Source organism: Pseudorca crassidens, chromosome 8 (genome assembly GCF_039906515.1).
Source record: "Pseudorca crassidens isolate mPseCra1 chromosome 8, mPseCra1.hap1, whole genome shotgun sequence".
Classification (NCBI taxonomy): domain Eukaryota; kingdom Metazoa; phylum Chordata; class Mammalia; order Artiodactyla; family Delphinidae; genus Pseudorca; species Pseudorca crassidens.
The window spans coordinates 105,532,862-105,553,896 of NC_090303.1; the positions used below are offsets into that span (position 1 = coordinate 105,532,862).

The following is a 21,035-nucleotide window of genomic DNA, read 5'->3' on the forward strand; positions in this document are numbered from 1 at the left end:
AATATATCAAGTTCTGTGTCGTTTCTAAGTAGGAGCAAGATGGCCCTTGCTCCTGTGCTTCCTCACCCTACCCTCTCCCTCTCTCATGGCTGTTGGCCATCTTTTTTGTCCTCCCACGTAATCTTACCAGCTAAGGAAACTATGATCCAATTACAAAAATATTACACAACACCCCGGCCCCTCCTTCTCCTCAGTGCCTAACTGGGGTTGTCCTCAAAGGCTCTCTGCGTAGGTCTGTGGAATTCTGAGCGCCCACCTGTTTCAGTGACAATGGCATATTTGGGCCATTCTCTTAGACCAATCTCCATTCTTAATTACTGACTGCCCAAAATAGTTTTAAGACCAAAGAGACCACAAAATAACATAGTCACAATTAACTTTTATACTGTTGTACCCACATCCAATCAACCACCATATCTTGAAGATTGTTTTAATAGCTTCATATCCATTTCAATTCTATTGCCGACCCTCTACCAACCAGGTCCAGGGTCCTCATTACCCTCTCCCATGATTACTCTAAAAAGCATCTAATAAATACCCTATTTTCCTGCTGATCATCCCCTGATTTCCCCTAAAACAATGCATTATTCATTCATTCTCTATCTCTCCCTCCTTCTGTGTCCATAATCTATGAAACCTGGTGCCAAAACATCTTTTAAAACAGCTAAGATACTGTCTTGGATCCCAGGTCTTCAAACTTCTGAGAGATTATAGAATCCAAGGAGTATTTCAGTGCAGTCACAGAGCCAAGTAGTGCACTAGAGCAAGCACTATTTCCTGATTTCTTTCAAAATTCTGACAAGTTTAAAATAACATAAGGAAGCTTTAATATATGGAATCCTTAACTATTCACATGGCACCTACTATTAGCCCAGCATCACAGGTGGAAATCTTGTGATTTCTAGGAAATAGCTAAGATTTAACAGAAGTCAGTAAAGTAACTGGTTAGTTACTTATAAAACTCTGGCATAAAAATCTGTGAATTAATCAGCACAACATTCATTAAAAAAAAGAAAAGATACAGTGGTCCCTCTGGTGAGATAAGGATACATATGAAATAATAAAAGGATAATATAATATATAATTGAATGCTAAATGGTATTACGGAGACTCTAAATTCTATACCGCTTCAGAAAAAGAAAAGATATTCTGATAGTCAGAGAAAGAACTGGGTGGGGGTGATGAGGGGTATGTTCAAATTCAGAGCCAGTCACAGGGAACCAAATATCCTCATAAACTCTGGAATTTCCCAGAAAGTAAAGAGCCCTGGACTATTCTTAGTTGAACATAAGAATGGTGATAAAAAAGGGCTCGGGCCTAAGAAGATGACCCTGCGAGTAGCCAGATTCCCTGGAGGTTATTTTTAGGGCTCTTAGTACCAGGCAACTGCTTGCTTCCATCACAGGCATACTGAATATACTAACTATGCCGATGGGCACCATATAGCCATGGACCATGCCTAGACCACTTGGCATTAGAATCAAAGCTTTAATAACAATGTGTCTACTAACCTGATTTTCTCTTGTATCTTGTGATGATGAAGTAGGAGACAATGTAGAGAACGGCAAAGAGAAGGAAACAGATCTGAAACAAAACAAATTTAACAAATCATTTACATTTTTGCATATCTTTTTAAGTAACAGAAGATACATCTTTGGCATTCATAGGGAAAAAGAATTTAATCTATTACAAAGTAAAAATTTTAGCTAACAAAAAGTGTTATGAAATATTAACTTACACAAACTAGTCAGCCCAGTTTAAAACCATTCCAGAAAAAAAAGCCCAGTGGACATTTTGCTTTTCATAACTTGACCAAGTTGTTTTCAAAATCATGTGGAACTATAAAGAACCAGACCATTACCAACAATTTTGAAAAATAAAGTCAATGAGAGGCTACTAACCTTACTACATATTAAAACGTACTATTAATATAAAGCTTCAATAACATTTAAAGAGTGTGCTGACACCAAAACCTGACAGATCAATGAAACAGATTCTATCATATAAAAATTCATGTCAGGTGGTTGTACATACACAAGGCCTCACAAATCAAGGTGGGGGTGGGGGTCGATTATTCAATAATTAAACCACATGTCAAAACGAACAGCAGTTGAACAAGATACTTTTTTAATATTAAATTCCTTTTAATTTCTATCAGATCTAGGGGACGGAGGCAAAACAGGATGGGTGAAGGAATGGGAGATCTCAGTATAGTCAAAGATCAAGTGTGCTTTAGATAAAGGCCTCATGGAGCTGTGGACCATGGTAGAAATACTTTGAAGACTCTCAAATGAAACCATTCCAGGTGATGATAAAGCCTCGGGATCACCCCTATGCATGGATTTCTGAAGAAGGGTTGGCAGCCATATGACTGAGAATGATCATGGACAAGGCAGTAAATATCCACTGAGCAGAGTAGTGATATGATCTGACATACTGCAAAAAGCTCACTCTAGTTACAGTGTGGAAAATAAATTAGAAAAAGGAAATGACGGAAGCAGGGAGACCAGTTAGGACTCGCTGCAATAATATAGAGGAAAGGTCACTTAGACCTGTGCTGTGGAGGTGTTAAGAAGTTATCAAGTTCTGGGTATGTTTTGAAAGCAGACTTGACAGGACTTGTAGGAATAAACATAAGGTTCTTGGCTTGAGAAACTGGAAAGACAGAGTTGCCATTTCCTGAGTCAGGGAAGGTCAAAAGAGGAGTAGTTTTGGGGTAGAAATAAGAATAGCGTTTACATTGCTGAATTTGAAACATATATTATTCACTCAGGTGGAGAGGTTGAATGGGCAGTTGGATATAAAAATGTGTACAGCTGAGGGGAAGGAACCAGGCTGGGGGAAAAAAAGAAGAGTCATCAGCAGATAGATGGTACTTAAAGCCATAAGACTAGATGAGATTTCCACTGTAGGTGGTGAGTACAGCCAGAGAAGGCAAGTCTGAGAACAGAGTTCTGGGCTCTCAAATATTTAGAAGGCAACTCGAGAGAAGGAATCAGCAAAAGCTGACTGAGAAGCAGCAGCAAAGAAGAGACCGACATACTGAAAGGCGAGTGAAGAAAGTTTATCTAGGAAAAGGGAACTATCTACCGCGTCAAATGCTGCTGAAAGGCCAAGTAAGATGAGCACTGAGAACGGGCAGCTGGATTTAGCAACATGGAGGCCATCGGTGACCTTGACAAGAGCTGTTTTTCTGGAAGGGCGGAGGGAAAAACCTGACTGAAATGGATTAAGCAAGGAGAAAACTCGGAGCAAAATGAAAGTAGACAGTTCTTACCAGGAGTTTTATGATAAAGGGCAGCAAAGGAAATGTAAAAGGGACTGCTGAGAGGGGTTTTTTTAAGATGAGAAAAGTTATACAGTTGTTGAAATAACCCAGTACTTACTTCTGATGCAAGAAAGAAAGGGAGAATCGCTGAAGAAATGTGCTCAAGTTGAGGGGCTACATACAAAAATTTATCCAAAGTAAAAAGGAGGAGGAGGAGGAAAAGCAGGAACTGAGAGAACATTTGAGTCCCTCTGCAGGTGGGTAAGTAGATGGTGGTAGAAGCACAAAGACATTATCTTTTGATGGCTTCTATTTTCTCAGTGAAAGACAAGTTCATCAAATGAGTTACACATGAGGGTGGGGCGAGAAGTATGTAAGTCACGCAGGAGAATGGGAGAATAAATGGATTTGAGAAACACAACAGAAGTGAGGGGCAACGGGAAATGAAACGGCCTTTAAAGTTTCAGGCAAGCTCAAGCCAAGACTCTAAGCAATGCAGGAAGCCTGATGATGCTATACAACACAACACAAGAGCTTGATTTTTAGATGCTGAGGCAGATGTAGGCTGAGTCCCCAAGAACTAGCACAGGCTTGATGATTCTAACAAATAACCTATTCTCTCTCCTCCCCTTTACAACCTACACTTGCGGACTTCCACTTTTCACCACCACTCACTCACTCACTCTTCCAACCACTTATCTGACTTCACGCCCACTGACCCACTCAAAGTGCTTCTGGCAGTGGTCAGTGATGTCCCAACAGCCAAATTACACTTTCATGATTTCACTTGCCCTCTAAGCAGCAACTTGCACGTCAGCAATCTTCCTCCTTCTCTGATTATTCTCCCAGACTCCATCACTAGCTTCCCTTTTCCTGCCAGCCTTTAAACATTATTCTTCTCTATGATTTCTGAGCGGAGCCAGAAATCTATTCTCATTCCACAAGCTCTTTATAGTTAACCTCATTGCTCCCAGCGTTTGAACCACCAACCCCCAGAAATCCCCAGACCACCATTTGAGAACCACTGGTTTAGGGTATTAGCAAGAGTGAGTGAAATAATGGGCCATGAAACCTAACTGGATTGGGAGAAAAGTGAACCCAAGTGATGGATAGGAGTGGACATGCCAATCAACTGAGGTTCCTGGTAGAGAAGCAGCTGCAATAAAAGTACTTGACCAAGGAAGCTGGAAGAATACAAAGTTGTGACTAAAGCATGTTTTAGGATTTTTTAAATTAGTAATTAAAAGTGGAGAAGAGTAGTTTCAGGAGTTCCAGGGAGTTTGTGCAGAAGTGGTAGTTGAGAAGGCATGAAAGTTAACGGACAAACGGAAATCAAGGAACCAAAATGCATGGCATGGGATGGAAAAGACTAATGGAAAGCAATCCATCTAAGAGTAGAAGGCTAACAATTATAAAAACAAGTGTAAGTATTACTAATTTGGAAATAAGAGCTACCCACTATGAAAATAAACATACAACTAAACCAGACTGGAACAACAACACAAAAATCACAGAACTAGTTAGGCCATTTTTCTAGTTCCAAAGACGGGGGGTAGGAGCAGGTGTGCTCCTTCTCTACATGAGCACGTCGGTATCAGAGAGACACACCCATGGGGATACGTAAAACGAAAACAAGCATAATGATGCCTCCTATTCTCCTACATTCAGTGGAGGCAAAAGGAAATTCCTAACGAAAAAAAGAAGGAAGTCATTCCAGCTCGCCACCACTAAAGGTGAGGTACAGCTGATAAAAAGGGAGACGATGGGCTCTCACGGTTCTCTGAAAAGACTGAGCTTTTCTCTCCTGGTCAGGGGAAGAACAAGGTTACCAGAGACCATAAGCAGAAGCACAGGGTGCATGTCCTCTGTGCCAGCTGACCCAAAGCAGGTGCTTCAGCCCTCACTGGGGGCCACACGGCTTTAGTCCTGATGCTGATCAAGAATGGCCAGGCATTTGGGAGCTAAGTTACCCAGTCACAAGTAACCTAATACAGGCATTTCTAAAGTTTGCTTTACACCATTTCACTTTTTAGAAAGACCCACTTCAGTACCTGTTTTTGGTAACCAAACAAAATCCAAAGAGGATTTTCACTTTTACCAAAAAAGGGCGAAAAGCGAAAATCTCATTCAGCTCAGTGTGTTTTGCAGCAAGCGTTACAGAGGCAGCGCCCACCCCAGCAGTGAGAGCGGCCCGCCAAGCTCCTCCCCGGAACCACACTCAGCATCTCAGCATCAAGCTGCTACAGCTGTGAACCGTATCGGTGAGCACCTGTGCTTCATCTCAATTGATTTTGTGAGCAAGACGGGTCCTAAAGTAACTGCTTCTCTACTTTGTGCCATTTCAGCTCAGGAAAGGTTTCCTAGGACACTCTACTTTCAGAGGTCGGAAAAAACCTATAATATATCTAAAATATGCTGTTAAAAGCAAATATTCTTAAATCCCAGGTATAAGATTTAAACCTAAATTCAAACTAGTACCTTATAATCAAACTGTATAAGTGTAAGCTTTTCACTTAAGGCTGATGGGCTTCAGCTAGTTTAAGATGACCACGGGGAGTAAATATCATAAGAGTGATGGGTACAAATGGCCTAAGGAAAGCTACCAGTGACACATTTCTAACAAAATCCTGGGAGAGGACCAGTAAACTATAACTGAGCCAATAATCTCACTCCACAGCAGAGCCAATAACCCTGGCTGTATTTTAAAATTGCTAAATCAAAAATGTGAGATGTTGAGTATCCTTTAAAGTTACAAGTGAACCACAAAATAATTAAAATTATAATTATTTCAAATTACCCTAAGAGCCAGACTATGTAGTAAAACACAAGAAAACACAAATAGGGCTTCCCTGGTGGCGCTGTGGTTGAGAATCTGCCTGCCAACGCAGGACACGGGTTCGAGCCCTGGTCTGGGAAGATCCCACATGCCGCGGAGCAACTGGGCCCATGAGCCACAATTACTGAGCCTGCGCGTCTGGAGCCTGTGCTCCGCAACAAGAGAGGCCGCGATAGTGAGAGGCCCGCGCACCACGATGAAGTGGCCCCTGCTTGCCACAACTAGAGAAAGCCCTCGCACAGAAACGAAGACCCAACACAGCCATAAATAAATAAATAAATTTTAAAAAGAAAACACAAATAGTTACAAAAATAAGATAATAAACTAAAGATGAAACATATTAAAATCATAATTGTAAATAAAACTGTCAAAAGAAAACTCTCACAGACTAAGATATAGCTAAAATGAAGTGGCTTGGGACAGTTTGAAAGCAAAAGGATAAATAAAGACATACCAAGCAGATGCTAACAACAAAGAAAGTTAGGCTGTCACATTTTTTTTTTCCTCTCAGACAAGGCTGAATTTAAGACAAAAAGTGCTAAGACAAATTGGGGCCCTTTGTGAACAATGGTATAATCCACAATGAGGAAATAATCTTTATGCACCAAAAACACAGACCCAAATGACGCTTTTTAAAACTGAATATGCAAGGAAAAATAAAACACTACTTTAGCTGAAAGAATTTAATTCACCATGAATGAAAAAGTAAACCCAAACCAAATACATAATAATAAATGTGAATTTCTTAAGTATTAGGATTAGGAATGCTCTAATAAATAAATGCTACCATACTGAATGCTCTATACCCCTATGTGCCCCACATTCTGCCACCCACTGCCCCAGCCCCTCACAACCACTAATCTGACGTCTGTTTCTAGGGATTTGCCTATTCTGGATATTTCATATAAAGGAATCATACAATATCTGACATTTTGTGTCTGGCTTCTTTCACTTAGCATGTTTTCAAGGTTCATCCATGTTGCAGCATGTATAAAAACATCATTCCTCCAGACTTTTTATAGAAAAATAAAAATTTGATTAAAAACACACTGAATTCTTGTTGCTAGTAGCTATAAGCATTCCTTTCAGATATACTTGCATATGTACACAAGGATATATATATATACACACACACACACACATATAAAGATGTTCATTGTTTTACTGTTTGTAATTGCAACATACCACCTTTCAAAAGAGAAAAGACAAAATTACCAGTGCTCTATTTCCACAATTAATTTGAATACAAAACACATGCTGATATCCACTCTTCTAAGAGTTACTAGCACTATCACAATAAATTGCCCCGTGTCTTTCAACTTGTGCTTCAATAAAGGAAAAAGAATATTTCCTTGCAAAAAAATAACACTGAGACCTTTAACAAGGGGTAAATAGTCCATCTTTCAAGACTAACACAGCAAATTTCTAGTTCATTAATTTCACCTACAATATTACACTTTATTACTTGTTCTTGAGATTTTTCAGACTCCATGACTTGCAATTTTTTACAAGGCAAGTCACCAGCAAAAAGTTCTTTAAATTCCTTCTGAAACCCACTCCAGAAAAACATAAAAGAAGAACAGCTTTATTTGAGAGGAGCAGGCATCAGAGCCAGTTGTCACTCACCCTTTGTCCTTCGGGCTCTTTCATCCCAATCACAACCATTCTACCCACTTAGCCTCCCTCCTTCTGAATCCCCACAAATTCCTACTTCACAAATTTAGCACAGCAATGATTTCTACTGAATGTTTCATGTAAATAAAACTTGTCCCCTAAACTATGTATTACATACAATATACTTTAGGTATATCGGAGGTACTAACACAAATAGGAATGATCTTGTACATCTCTTGAATCCTGCTGAGTGCCTAGATAAATAATTTTAAAACAAACTGAGTAAATCACACACCCTTCCCACTGCTGGTTCCTTAGCCTCAGTCAGGTATGATCAGGGCAAAGGGAAGACACTTAGAACTGGATAAAAGGTGGAAGTTTAGATTAGACTGGACTCAATTTTTCAACATGTGAAAGTGACTATAAAGCTATAAGATGAGCCCCAAGTTGTCATGAGGGGTAAGGTACAAAGATGCAACAAAGCATCCTTGCAAGCAGCAGTGGGAGAAAATTAAGCTGCTTTATAACTATTTCCTATCAAGTTTACCCACGCAATAAACACTTAAGTACTGACCTCTTAATGATATTAAAGATGGAAGATCTTCCATGAAGATGGAAGATCTTGCCATTAATTTAGATCTCTGATTTTTTTAATCAGAGTATGTAGTTTTCCTCATATAGATTTGAACATATTTTGTTAGATTTACACCTAAGCATTTGGGGGTGGGGGTGTGTTAATGTAAATGGCGCTGTTTTTTTAATTTCAAATTCCAAGTTTTCATTGCTCATATACAGGAAAGCAATTGACTATTGTTTATTAATTTGTATCTTGAAACCCTGCTGTAATCTCTTATTAGTCCCAGCAGGTTTTTGTTGTTACTGACTCCCTGGCGTGTCACCTGAAAACAAAAACAGTTTTGTTTTTTCTTTTTGTTTTTGGCCATGCTGTGCAGCTTGCAGGATCCTAGTTCCCCGACCAGGGACTGAACCCGGGTCCCGGCAGTGAAAACGCCAAGTCCTAACCACTGGACCACCAGGAAATTCCCCAGTTTTTTTTCTTTATTCCCAATCTATATACCTATTATCTCCTTTTCTTTTGTTAATGCCTCAGCTAGGACTTCCAGTGATGCTGAAAAGGAGTGGTAAGAGGGGACATCCATGCCTTGTTCCTGATCCTAGTGGGAAAGCTTCTAGTTTCTCCCCATTAAGTATGATGTTAGCTATAGATATTCTGTGGATGTCCTTTACCAAGTTGAGGAAGCTCCCCTCTATTTCTAGTTTACTGAGAGTTTTTATCAGGAATGGATGCTGAATTTTGCCAACTGCTTTTTCTGCATCTACTGATAGGATCTTATGATATTTCTTCTTTAGTCTGTTGATGTGATGGACTACATTAAGTGATTTTTGTATGATTCTTTTTATACACTGTTGGAATTAATTTGCTAATATTTTCTTGCAGAATTGTGCATCTATGCCCATGAGCAATATCAGTCTGTAGTTTTCTTTTATTGCAATGTCTTTGTCTGTTTAGTAGTAGGGTCATGCTAGCCTCATAGAAGAAGTTAGGAAGTAGTCCCTCTTCTTCTATTGTCTGTAAGAGACTGCAGATAATTGATATCACTTCTTCCTTAAATATGTGTTAGAATTCACCAGCCGAACAATCTGGCACTGGTTTTTGGAAGGTTAACTGCTGATTCAAGTGCTTTAGTAGATACAGACCTCCTCAAATTATCTGCTTTTCCTTGTGTGAGCTTTGATAAATTGTATCTTTGAAGGAATTTGTTCATTTCATCTAAGTTTTCAAATTTGTGGGCACAGAATTGTTCATAATATTCCTTTAGTAACTTTTTAATGCCCATGGAATCAGTAGCAATGGCCTCTCCTTCATTTCTGGTATTAGTAATGTGTTTTCCCTCTGTTTTTCTTAGCCCAGCAAGAGGTTTATCATTCTTACTGATATTCTCAAAGAACAAGCTTTTGGTTTTGCGGACTTTTAAAATTTATTTCCTGCTTTCAGTTTCATTGCTTTTTGCTCCATTTCTTATTATCACTTCTCCTTTGCTTACTTTTAAATTACTTTGCTCTTCTTTTTCTAGTTTTCGAAAGTAGAAGCTTAGATTATTGATTTTAGACCTGTCTTCTTTTTTAATATATCCATTCAATGCTACAAATTTCTCCCTAAGCACTGCTTTTGCTACATCCCACCAAATTTTGATAAACTGTGTTTTCATATTCATTTAAAAATATTTTTAAATTTCTCTTGAGACTTTTTCTTTGACCCATGTGTTATTTAGAAGTGTACTATTTAATCTCCAATTACTTTGGAGCTTCCCAGCTATATTTCTGTTACTAATCTGTAATTTAACTCAACTCTGGTATGAGAACAGACATTGTATGATTTCTATCCTTTTAAGTTTAAGTGTTTTATGGCCTAGAAGGTGGTCCATCTTGGTGAATGTTCCATGCAAGCTTGAGAAGAATGCACACTGTGCTGTTGTTGGATGAAGGAGTCTGTAAATGTCAATTAGATCCAGTTGAATGATGGTGTTATTTAGTTCAAATATATATATATATATATATATATAGCCAATTAACAATAGAGGGTGTGTTGCAGTCTCCAGCTATATCAGTGGATTCATCCATTTCTTTTGGCAGTTCAGTTTTTGCCTGATGTATTTTGATGCTCTGTTGTTAGGTACATACACATTAAGGATTGCTATGCCTTCTTAGAAAGCTGACCCTTTATCATTATGTATTGCTCCTTTTAGCCCTGACAGTCTTCCTTGCTCTGCAGTCCACCTTGTCTGAAATTAACACAGATACTCCAGCTCTCTCTTGATTAGTGTTAGCACGGTATATCTTTCTGTGTTCCTTTACTTTTAATATATCTGTATCTTTACATTTATTGGATTTCTTATAGACAACATATAGTTGGGGTTTTTAATCCACTCTGACCATCTGTCTTTTAATTGATTTATTTAGACCATTCACATTTAAAGTGATCATTGATACTGTTGTTTTAATATTTATCATAGTTTTAACTATTTTCTATTCACTGACCTTGTTCTTTGTTTCCATTTTTGTCTTTCAGTCCTTTTCTGCCATCTCTGGTTTTAACTGAGCATTTTATATAATTCTATGTTCTCTCCTCTCTTAGCATATCAACTACACTTCTTTTTAAATTTTTTATTGGTTGCCCTAGAGTTTACAATTTACATTTACAACTACTCTAAATCTACTTTCAAACAATACTATACAGCTTCATAGGTAGTGCAGATACCTTACAGCAGAGTTTTCCCAATTCCTTCCTCCTGTCCCTATAACATTACTGTCATTCACTTCACTTATCCACAAGCTAATCACTGGAAACACTGGCGCTATTACTTTCAATAAACTGTTACCTGTTGGATCAAGAGTAAAAGATTTTATTTACCCTTAGTTGATTCCTCTCTAATACTCTTCCTTTCTTTATGTAAATCTGAGTTTCTCACCTAAATAATGTCCATCTCTCAGAAGAACTTCTGTTAAAATTTCTTGTCAAGCAGGTCTATTAGCAACAACTTCCCTTAACTTTTGTTTGTACTGCATAGCATAGGGAATTGTATTCAATATCTTTGAATAACCTGTAATGGAAAAGAATCTGAAAAAGGATAGATAGATAGATAGATATAACTGAACCACTTAGCTGTACACCTGAAACTAATACAACATTATAAACTAACTATACTTAAATTTAAAAAATGGTCAAAAAAAATTTTTTTTTAATTTTAAAAAAGAGCTCAATTTAAAAATGGACAGGGACTTCCCAAGTGGTGCAGTGGTTAAGAATCCACCTGCCAATTCAGAGGACATGGGTTCGAGCCCTGGTCCGGGAAGATCCCACATGCCACGGAGCAACTAAGCCCGTGTGCCACAACTACTAAGCCTGTGTTCTAGAGCCTGCGAGCCACAACTACTGAGCCCGTGTGCCAAGCTACTGAAGCCCGCACACCTAGAGCCCATGCTCCGCAACAAGAGAGGCCACCACAATGAGAAGCCTGTGCACTGCAACGAAGAGTAGCCCCCGCTCACTGCAACTAGAGAAAGCCCGTGCACAGCAACAAAGACCCAACACAGCCAAATAAATAAATAAATTTTTAAAAATAAATAAAATAAAATAAAAATGGATAAAGCATCTGAATAGGCACATTCCCCCAAAGAAAATATACAAATGGCCAATAAGGATACAGAAAGATGTCTAACATCATTAGTCATCAGGGAAATACAAATCAAAAGCACAACGAGGGCTTCCCTGGGGGCGCAGTGGTTGAGAGTCCGCCTGCTGATGCAGGGGACACAGGTTCATGCCCCGGTCTGGGAAGATCCCACATGTCGCAGAGCGGTTGGGCCCGTGAGCCATTGGCCGCTGAACCTGCGCGTCCAGAGCCTGTGCTCCGCAACGGGAGAGGCCACAGCAGTGAGAGGCCCGCGTACCACAAAAAAAAAAAAAAAAAAAAAAAGCACAACGAGATAATACATAATACTCACCAGGATGGCTATAATTAAAAATCAAAAAGACCATTAATGACAAGTGTTGAAGAGAATATGGAGAAACTGGAACTCTAATGTTGGTGGTACAAATGTGAAATGGTGCCATGATTCTGGAAAATACTTTATCAGTTCCTCAAAATATTAAACACAGAGTTATGACCATATGACCTAGCAATTCCACCCAAGAGAAATAAAAAGATATGTCCACACAAAAACTTGTACACAAATGTTCACAGCAACACTTTTCATAAGAGCCAAAAAGTGGAAACAACCTGAAGCTCCATCAACTAAAGAATGAATAACTAAAACATGGCACATCCATACGACAGAATATTATTTGACCATAAAAAAGAATGGACTATTGATGCATGCTACAACATGATGAGCCTTGAAAACATCATGCTAATTGAAAGAAGCTAGACACCAAAAAAAACCACATATTGCATGATTCAATTAATATGAAATATCCAGAGCAGGCAAAGGTAGATTAGTGGCTGTCTAGAACTGGAAGGAGGAGAATTCGGGGGTAAATGGGGAATGAACTGCTAAAGGGTATAATATTTCTTTTTAAGATAATAAAAATGTTCTATCATTAGATTGTGGTGATGGCTGCATGATTCATGTATATACTAAAAATCACCGAAATGGGTGAACTGTATGATATGTGAATTATATCTCAATAAAACTTTAAAAACCAGTTGAGTTGGTTTTGTGCAGCATTCCCATTGTTCTGACAAGAACAAAATACACATACATGCATGAACTACTAAATGTACATTGTACAATTTCAGTGATTTCATATGAGTCAAATGCTCTTAACATTTGCATTTAAAACTTGTATTGCACCATATCAAGATGAATGGTAAAATTCATGGTAATAGGACTTCCTTGGTGGTGTAGTGGTTAAGAATCCGCCTGCCAATGCAGGGCACACGGGTTCAACCCCTGGTCCTGGAAGATCCCATACGCTGCGGATCCCAAGCCCATGCGCCACAATTACTGAGCCTGTGCTCTAGAGCCCTTGAGCCACAACTACTGAAGCCCGTGCACCTAGAGCCCATGCTCCGCAACGAGAGAAGCCACCGCAGTGAGAAGCCCACTCGCCACAACTAGAGAAAGCCCGAGCGCAGCAACGAAGACCCAACGCAGCCAAAAATAAATAAATAAAAAATAAATTTCCAAAAAAAAATTCATGCTAATTTAATTTTTTTACTTAAAACAACATTGAATAGCATGTAAAAAAATAATGACAAGTTGGTAAAAAACCACTGAATAAAGGAAAATGCTTTATATTTTAGTACCTTTAATTGCATTTTCTTCCTGCTTTTCGAACAAAGAACCCATATTTTCATTTTGCACTGGGCCCCAAAAAATTTTGCACTAGGCTAGCCCTGGAACAAATCTGAAAACCACTGCACGGAACTTCCTGGAGAGCAAGTACAGAATATGAATATGAAGAAAAAAGTTCCCATCACCTTGCTCTTTTAACAACTAGACATTAAGTTAACAAAGCTACATCAAGCGCTCTTGGTAACTAGTAGAACACTGAAACTAGTTCAAAAATCATCTATTCTTGAACAAGCTTAACCAAAGTCCACAGAAACAACAAATCCCATATGATCAGGTGTTCAGCACTGTGCCAAGCACCTTCCTAACACTGTCTCATGTAATTCTCACTGAGGTAGGTATTGTAATTCCCAGTTTTGTAGACAAGGAAAGTAAGATTCCAAGAGATTAAGCAACTTCCCCAATACCACACAGCGAGTTGGCAGCCGAGATATGACTGGAGCCTACTCTGCCCCAACCCAGAGCCAACAAATCTGCCTCCATGTTCCGCTTCCAGTACTGCAGTGCGGGAGAAACACAGGCTCTCAATAGAGCCTAATGGTTAAAACTGGGGGTCTGAAAGAGTATTAGACGAGAGAAAGCAACAGTTATAGGCCTCAATAATACATCTGATATTAAAATGTACAACATCAATCCCATAAAATCACCATCTCATGAATTACCATGCTGGTGAAACAAACACTGTTTGCAGTCCTAGATGCCCAGCTTTTTGTAAAATTCCTTATTTAGTTATGGTGCTCTATGAAAGATACACAGTAAATTTGAGAAGAACTAAAATAATGTTAGATAAATGACTTCTTAAGGTCAAAAACTCCTACTTTAAGGCATATGTGGAATGTTCCTGAAACCCAAGCCCCCAAAAAGATACACATGTAGAAAAACTTTTAATTAAACATCAGAATAACTTTAAAAATTCCTATCTTGAGAGTCTATGGCCCACACAGCTAAAGCACTATGAGTTTTATCATGAGTCCTGCCGCAAAGAGCCACAAAGGAAAAAATATATTGTATTCCCTCTCCAACTTTAAGTTCCCCTCATGCAATTTCAAGTTTACACAAATTTGTTTCTACAAACCTTTTCAAAAGCCAAGAAATTCTGGCATCCCCAAAGTCCTGGTGGAGATGGGTCAGCAATGGAAAAACAGGTCAAGTAGGAAGACAGAGAGGAATGGTTTTTACAAAGACACCTCGGACGGCACCCCACCACAGTCTTTGAGGGCAGTAGGAAGACAAGCACATAAAAGGTAACAAGTGCTCTGACACGGAGTCCTCAGGGGCAGAGCTAGGGTTCTATGCCCAGTGACTGGAAAAGGTCACCCAAAGCCTCTCCCACCTCCAGCACACAGTTCTTCAGTGCCAGTGGAATGACAGCGAGGAGCAGGGTCTCAGGAGCTAAAAACTCCAAGTCAAAAAGCAGAAAGACACTAAACATCTGGACAGAGTGAGAGCCATAAAGAAATACTTCTCGGAATACATACCATTCAAAATAATCCAAAATGCATTTACAAGAATTCCACTGATATTCTAGGGAAGTGGATCCTGAAAGATTCTAACGCACAAAGGATGATAGATATTAGCAGCGTAAAATTAGAATTTTTTATCTTTATTTGGTGTCCTTTCTGAGTTGTTTTAAGTGTTAAAACATTTATAAGGGATTTCAAAAAGAAATTCTGAACTTTATTCCCTCATGTCTCTTTTTTGCTATAACGCCATAAGTTCCCTGAATTATCTTACTACCAAGGTTTTCAGGAAATTGACCTGTAATATTATATTTACATATAATCTTCAAAGCCCTAACATTATCATGAGTGAACACCTACAAATATCTACTACAGACACTGTGGAGAATAAAACAAAAACATATGGCTCTCAAAGGATTTATACTCTATCCTACTGCATAATTTTGGCTTGGATACAAAAGGAAGACTAACACTAAAAATCATGCTGAAAGGATATGACATTCTTTGGATGCCTACATATCTCAGGAAATATACTTCCAATTGCCACTTAAGAAGGAAAAGAATAGGGAAAAAGGAAAAATCATCTCAAGTATATAATGAGGAATGCCTCAGTCCCCTTTAACCTCAAGTACAAAACTAGAAACAGGTGATGTATACCCACAAGGAGCACATCACAGGCCAAAGCTGCTACAACCAATTACCACAAACTTAGTGACTTAACACAAATTTATTACCTCATAGTTCTGGAGGTCAAAAATCCAACACGGGTTTCACTGTGCTAAAAGCAAGGTATCAGCAGGGCTAGTTTCTTCTGGAGACTCTAAGGGAAAATCCATGTCCTTGTCTTTCCCAGACTCTGGAGGCCACCCACATTCCTTGACTTGTGGCTCCTTCCTCCACCCGCAAAGTGCATCACTCCAACCTCTGGTTGTCATCACATCTTCTCAAACTCTGACCCTCCTGCCTCCCTCTTATAAGGACCCTTGTAATTGCACTCACCCAAATAATCCAGGATAATCTTCCCCTTAACATAATTACATCTGCAAAGCACTTCTGCCACCTAAGATAACATATTCACAGGCTCCAGAGAATACCACGTGGACATCGTTATGGGCCACTGTACCGCCTACCAAGGGAAATTGATTTAACCCAGGTTCAGCAAACTCAAATACAAAGAATCCTCTATACCTCTATCCCATTCTTCTTTGTTCACCAATACTGTAAAATCATCTCCATATATATTGGCTATTGGATTTATATCTACTACACCATCCACTCTAAGATTTTATGATCACAATGAGAAAGGGAAAAGCATCCCCTGCATCTGGGAGCTGGCCTGCTACTATCAATAGGCCTTGAAGCAACCTTCAAACTGGCTAGCAACTCACAGCCAGGTACTCACAGCTAGGTCTTGATGATTCTCCCATCGAAAATAAACAACTTCAGAGAACATTGACATCAGAGAAGGCCACTCTATGACCATAATGGATAAAGAATAAGACCACTCTGTAGTCATGCCTCAACAAAGATGAGAAACATGGACACTGTCCAAATCATAGAAATGACCAAACATTTCCCCACACTGGCTAGTAAGAATGACTTACATCTTTACCAATTACAGTTTTAGCCTCACTCAAATCTTTCTCCTTCAAGATAAGATCTATTAAGATATCCAGTCATAGAATTATCTCTGCTTCCTAACAGCATCCAATACAGATCAAAGCCCCACTTCACTTCCATTAACTCTTCCCACCTAACACAAGCCCAAATCCTATTTTAAAAAGTTGTTTTCTAATACTCTCTTACTGAGATGCCTCACAGTTCCCCATGGTATGCATTTTCCCTCACTGTAACAAGCAATAAACCTGACTTATCCAACTACAAGTGTGTTCCTGGCGGTCTTTGGCTGAAGAACAATGACAAAGGTCAGGAAAGACTATGGATCCCCAGACAACTGAATTCCAAATTTATGTACAACATTGGTGATTGGCTCAATCTTCTGCCCAACCCCTATTCTCAAGACAAAAGGACTAAAGTTTTAAGCTCTAGCACAAGGAGTAAACCATGGAGGTGAGGGCAAGACCGTGGTAGGAAAAGGCAGGTAACCTCACCTAAGGAAGCAGCAGGTGGAGGATGATTCCTGGCACCCCCATTTTTCCCCACTCCTATTTAGCCAAAAGGGAGCCAAAAAAATGGCAGGGTCCTAAAACCTCTACTGTTGTAATAGTCCCAGTCAACCCTAGAATTGTCCCCAAATACATTACAGCCCAGTGAGGGAGTTTTGTCCACAACTAGGATAAGGAAGAATTTAGATTATGCAGCCAGACCCCAAAGCTCCCAGCCAGCGAGCTTCATAGGCTCTCCTTGGTCCTTTCATCAGCCTTACAGTAAGCCAACTCTCCATTTTATGTAACTGACCTAGTTGGATGCCACTGAACCCTGTCATGGTGGAGGTTTAAACCTTATAGGCTGTAAACAGAGTACAGGCTGTGGGATGAGCCTGCCTGGATTCAAACTGTGGCTCTATCGCACGCTGTGACAGATGCTGTGAAGTACCTACTTCACTGGGTTGTTATCTTCAAATAAGATAACCTGGTCAGTACTCGATAAGTGTTATTTCTTATTAATTTAGTGAAGGGATTATGGAGACTTTTTAGTACAGTCGTGTATTAATCTGTGATCATTTTAACTATACTGGTGAAAGTGGCATCAATGTAAGATAACCACTTTGAAGATATCTAAATAAATGTATCCAAAGAACAGATGTACTGAAAGACAAATGTTGCTGTGCAACTATGGCAGCATAAGAAATAGGTACATATAAATTACTGTCAATGTTTCAGCTCTCCTCATGGGTATTAATAAGCTAGTCAATGCTTTAGAATCCTGAGTGATGTTTCATGTGTGTATATTGTTTAAAAACAGGTTAATCAAAAGCAGGTCACAGACAAATGAAAAGTTTGTGTCTGAACCAAGGATTAAAAATAATCCAATTTTGTGCACCTGAAGTACAAAAGGAAAAGTAAAAAAGACAGCAAAAGGAAATGGATCGTTACATTTAGTTGATAGTAGGAGCTAAATGTAATCATTATAGTAACTGACAAGAGAACTCTGAGATATTCATAATATTAAAGAGGAAGTAAAATTATTACATGAGCATTTAAAAGTTCAACACTGTACCACATACAAAAATTAACTCAAAACAGATCAAAGACCTCATAAATGTAAGTTAAAACTACACAACTCTTAGAAGAAAACATAAGGAAAAATCTTCATGACATTGAATTTAGCAATGATTTCTTGGATATAACACCAAAAACACAAGCAACAATGACAAAAAATACGTAAATTGGACTAAATCAAAGTTTTAGTCCACCAAAGAACACTATAAATAGATTAAAAAAAGGCAACCCACAGAATGGGAGAAAATATTTTCAAATCACAAAGGAATTAACATCCAGAATATATAAAGAACTCCTAAAACTCAACAACAAAACAACCCAATTCAAAAATGGGCAAAGGACTTAGATAGACATTTCCTCAAAGAAAATATACAAATGTCCAAAATCACATGAAACAATGCTCAATGTCACTAATCATCAGGGAAACACAAATCAAAACCATAATGAGCTACCACTGCACACCCACTAGGGTAACTATCATTGTTAAAAAAACAGAAAACAACATGTGTTGGTGAAGATATGGAGAAACTGAAACCCTGGCACATGACTGTTGGGAATGTAAAATGGTCCAGCCACTGTGGAAAACATGGCAGCTTCTCAAAAAATGAAACATAGGATTACCATGTGATCCAACAATTCCAATTCTGGGTCTATACCTAAAAGAATTGAAAGCAAGGTCTGGAACAAATATTCATTCATTCATTCATTTGAATATTCAAACATGTTCATAGCAGCATTATTCACAGTAGCCAGAAAACAACCCAAATGTCCACGGACGGATGAATGGATAAGCAAAACATGGTATATACACACAACAGAATATTATCCAGCCTTAAAAAGGAAGGAAATTCTGACACATGCTTCAACATGGATGAAACTTGACAGCATTATGCTAAGTGAAATAAGCCAGACACAAAAGGACAAATATTGTATGACTCTACTTACATGAAATACCTGGACCAAAAAGTTCCCTTGGTTTTTAAGTAAAAATAAAAGACATATTTTTCATTTTCACCAAGAACTTTATTGAACAACATATTCACCATTTTGTTCCACTACCTTCTGTCATTTTTCAGGCAACTTCATAATTCCATCTTCTTAAAACTTTTTTATCTTTTTGAGCAAAGAACTTTTCCAGATGCCTTTTACAGTCTTCCAGGGAATTGAAATTTTTTCCATTAAGAGAATTTTGTAAAGACCAAAATAAATGGAAATCCGAAAGTGCAATGTCTGGTGACTATGGAGGATGAATCAGAACTTCCCAGCCAAGCTAACAGTTTTTGCCTGGTCATCAAAGAAACATGCAGTCTTGCGCTCTCCTGATGGAATTATGTGTTTTCTGTTGACTAATTCTGGATGCTTTTCGTCGAGTGCTACTTTCACTTGGTATAACTGGGAGCAGTACTTGTTGGAATTAATCATTTGGTTTTCCAGGAGGAGCTCATAATAGAGGACTCCCATCCAATCCCACCATATACACAACATCACCTTCCTTGGATGAAGACCAGCCTTTGGTGTGGTTGGTGGTGGTTCATTTTGCTTGCCCCACCATCTCTTCTGTTCCAGATTATTGCACAGTATCCACTTTTCATTGACAGTCACAATTTGTTTTAAAAATGGAACGTTTTCATTATGTTTAAGTAGAGAATCGCATGCAGAAGTACAGTCAAGAAGGTTTTTTTCACTTAAATTATGTGGAACCCAAACATCAAAGCGATCAACATAACCCAGCTGGTACAAATGATTTTCAGTGCTTGATTTGGATATTTTGAGTACGTCGGCTATCTCTCACGGGGTAAAAGGTTAATTGTTCTCAATTAATGTCTCGATTTGATCGCTATCAACTTCAACTGGGCTACCAGACTGTGGAGCATCGTCCAGCGAGAAATCTCCAGCACGAAACTTCACAAACCAATTTTGACATATTTGATCAGTCACAGCACCTTCTCCATACACTACACAAATCTATTTTTGGGTTTCAGGTGCATTTTTACCTTTCTTGAAACAATAAAGCATAATATGACAAAAATGTTGCTTTTTTCCTTCCATCTTCAATATTAAAATGGCTACACAAAAATTCACCAATTTTGATGTTTTTTTTAAATGCACGCTGATATGACAGCTGTCACAATACAACCTAACAAAGTTGTTTCGAATGAAGTTAAAGACAACTAAGCACTAGTAGAGCCTTCTTACGGAAAAAAAGAAAAAAAAAACGAACAAACTTTTTGGCCAAGCCAATAAAATTCAGAGAGATAGAAAGTAGAGTGGAGAGAGAAGGAGAGAGGAACGGGGAGTTACTGACCAAAGGAGACAGTTTCAGTTTGGAATGACGAAAAAGTTCTGGAGATGGATAGTGGTGATGGTCGCACAACAATGCAAATGTACTTCATGTCACTGGAATAAACACTTTCAAATGGTAAACTGAAGGTTACATATATTTTATCTTTTAGGCAAAACCAAAAAGAGTTGAATAATTAAAAGAACTGAGACCATGGCAATCAGAAAAGAAAAAGAAATAACAAGAATCCAAATTGGAAAACAAGTAAAACTGTCACTGTTTGCAGATGACATGATACTACACATAGAAAATCATAAAGATGCTGCCAGAAAACTACTAGAGCTCATCACTGAATTTAAAGTTGCAGGATACAAAATTAACACACAGAAATCTCCTGCATTCCTAAAAACAAAAGATCAGAAGAGAAATTAGGGAAACAATCCCATTTACCATCACATCAAAAAGAATAAAATACCTAGGAATAAACCTACCTAAGAAGGCAAAAGACCTGTACTCT

At 38.5% G+C, this 21,035-nt stretch overlaps 1 protein-coding gene across 5 annotated transcripts in view; it reads right to left on the reverse strand.

The window, feature by feature from the left end:
• LMBR1 (limb development membrane protein 1) overlaps nt 1–21,035 on the reverse strand; it is a 162,742-nt gene that overhangs the window by 136,100 nt on the left and 5,607 nt on the right. For all 5 annotated transcript variants that reach the window (XM_067747583.1, XM_067747582.1, XM_067747581.1 and 2 more), the window contains exon 2: nt 1,512–1,584. In XM_067747583.1, coding sequence (XP_067603684.1) covers nt 1,512–1,584 — 73 coding nt within the window. The remainder of the gene's footprint in view (nt 1–1,511; nt 1,585–21,035) is intronic.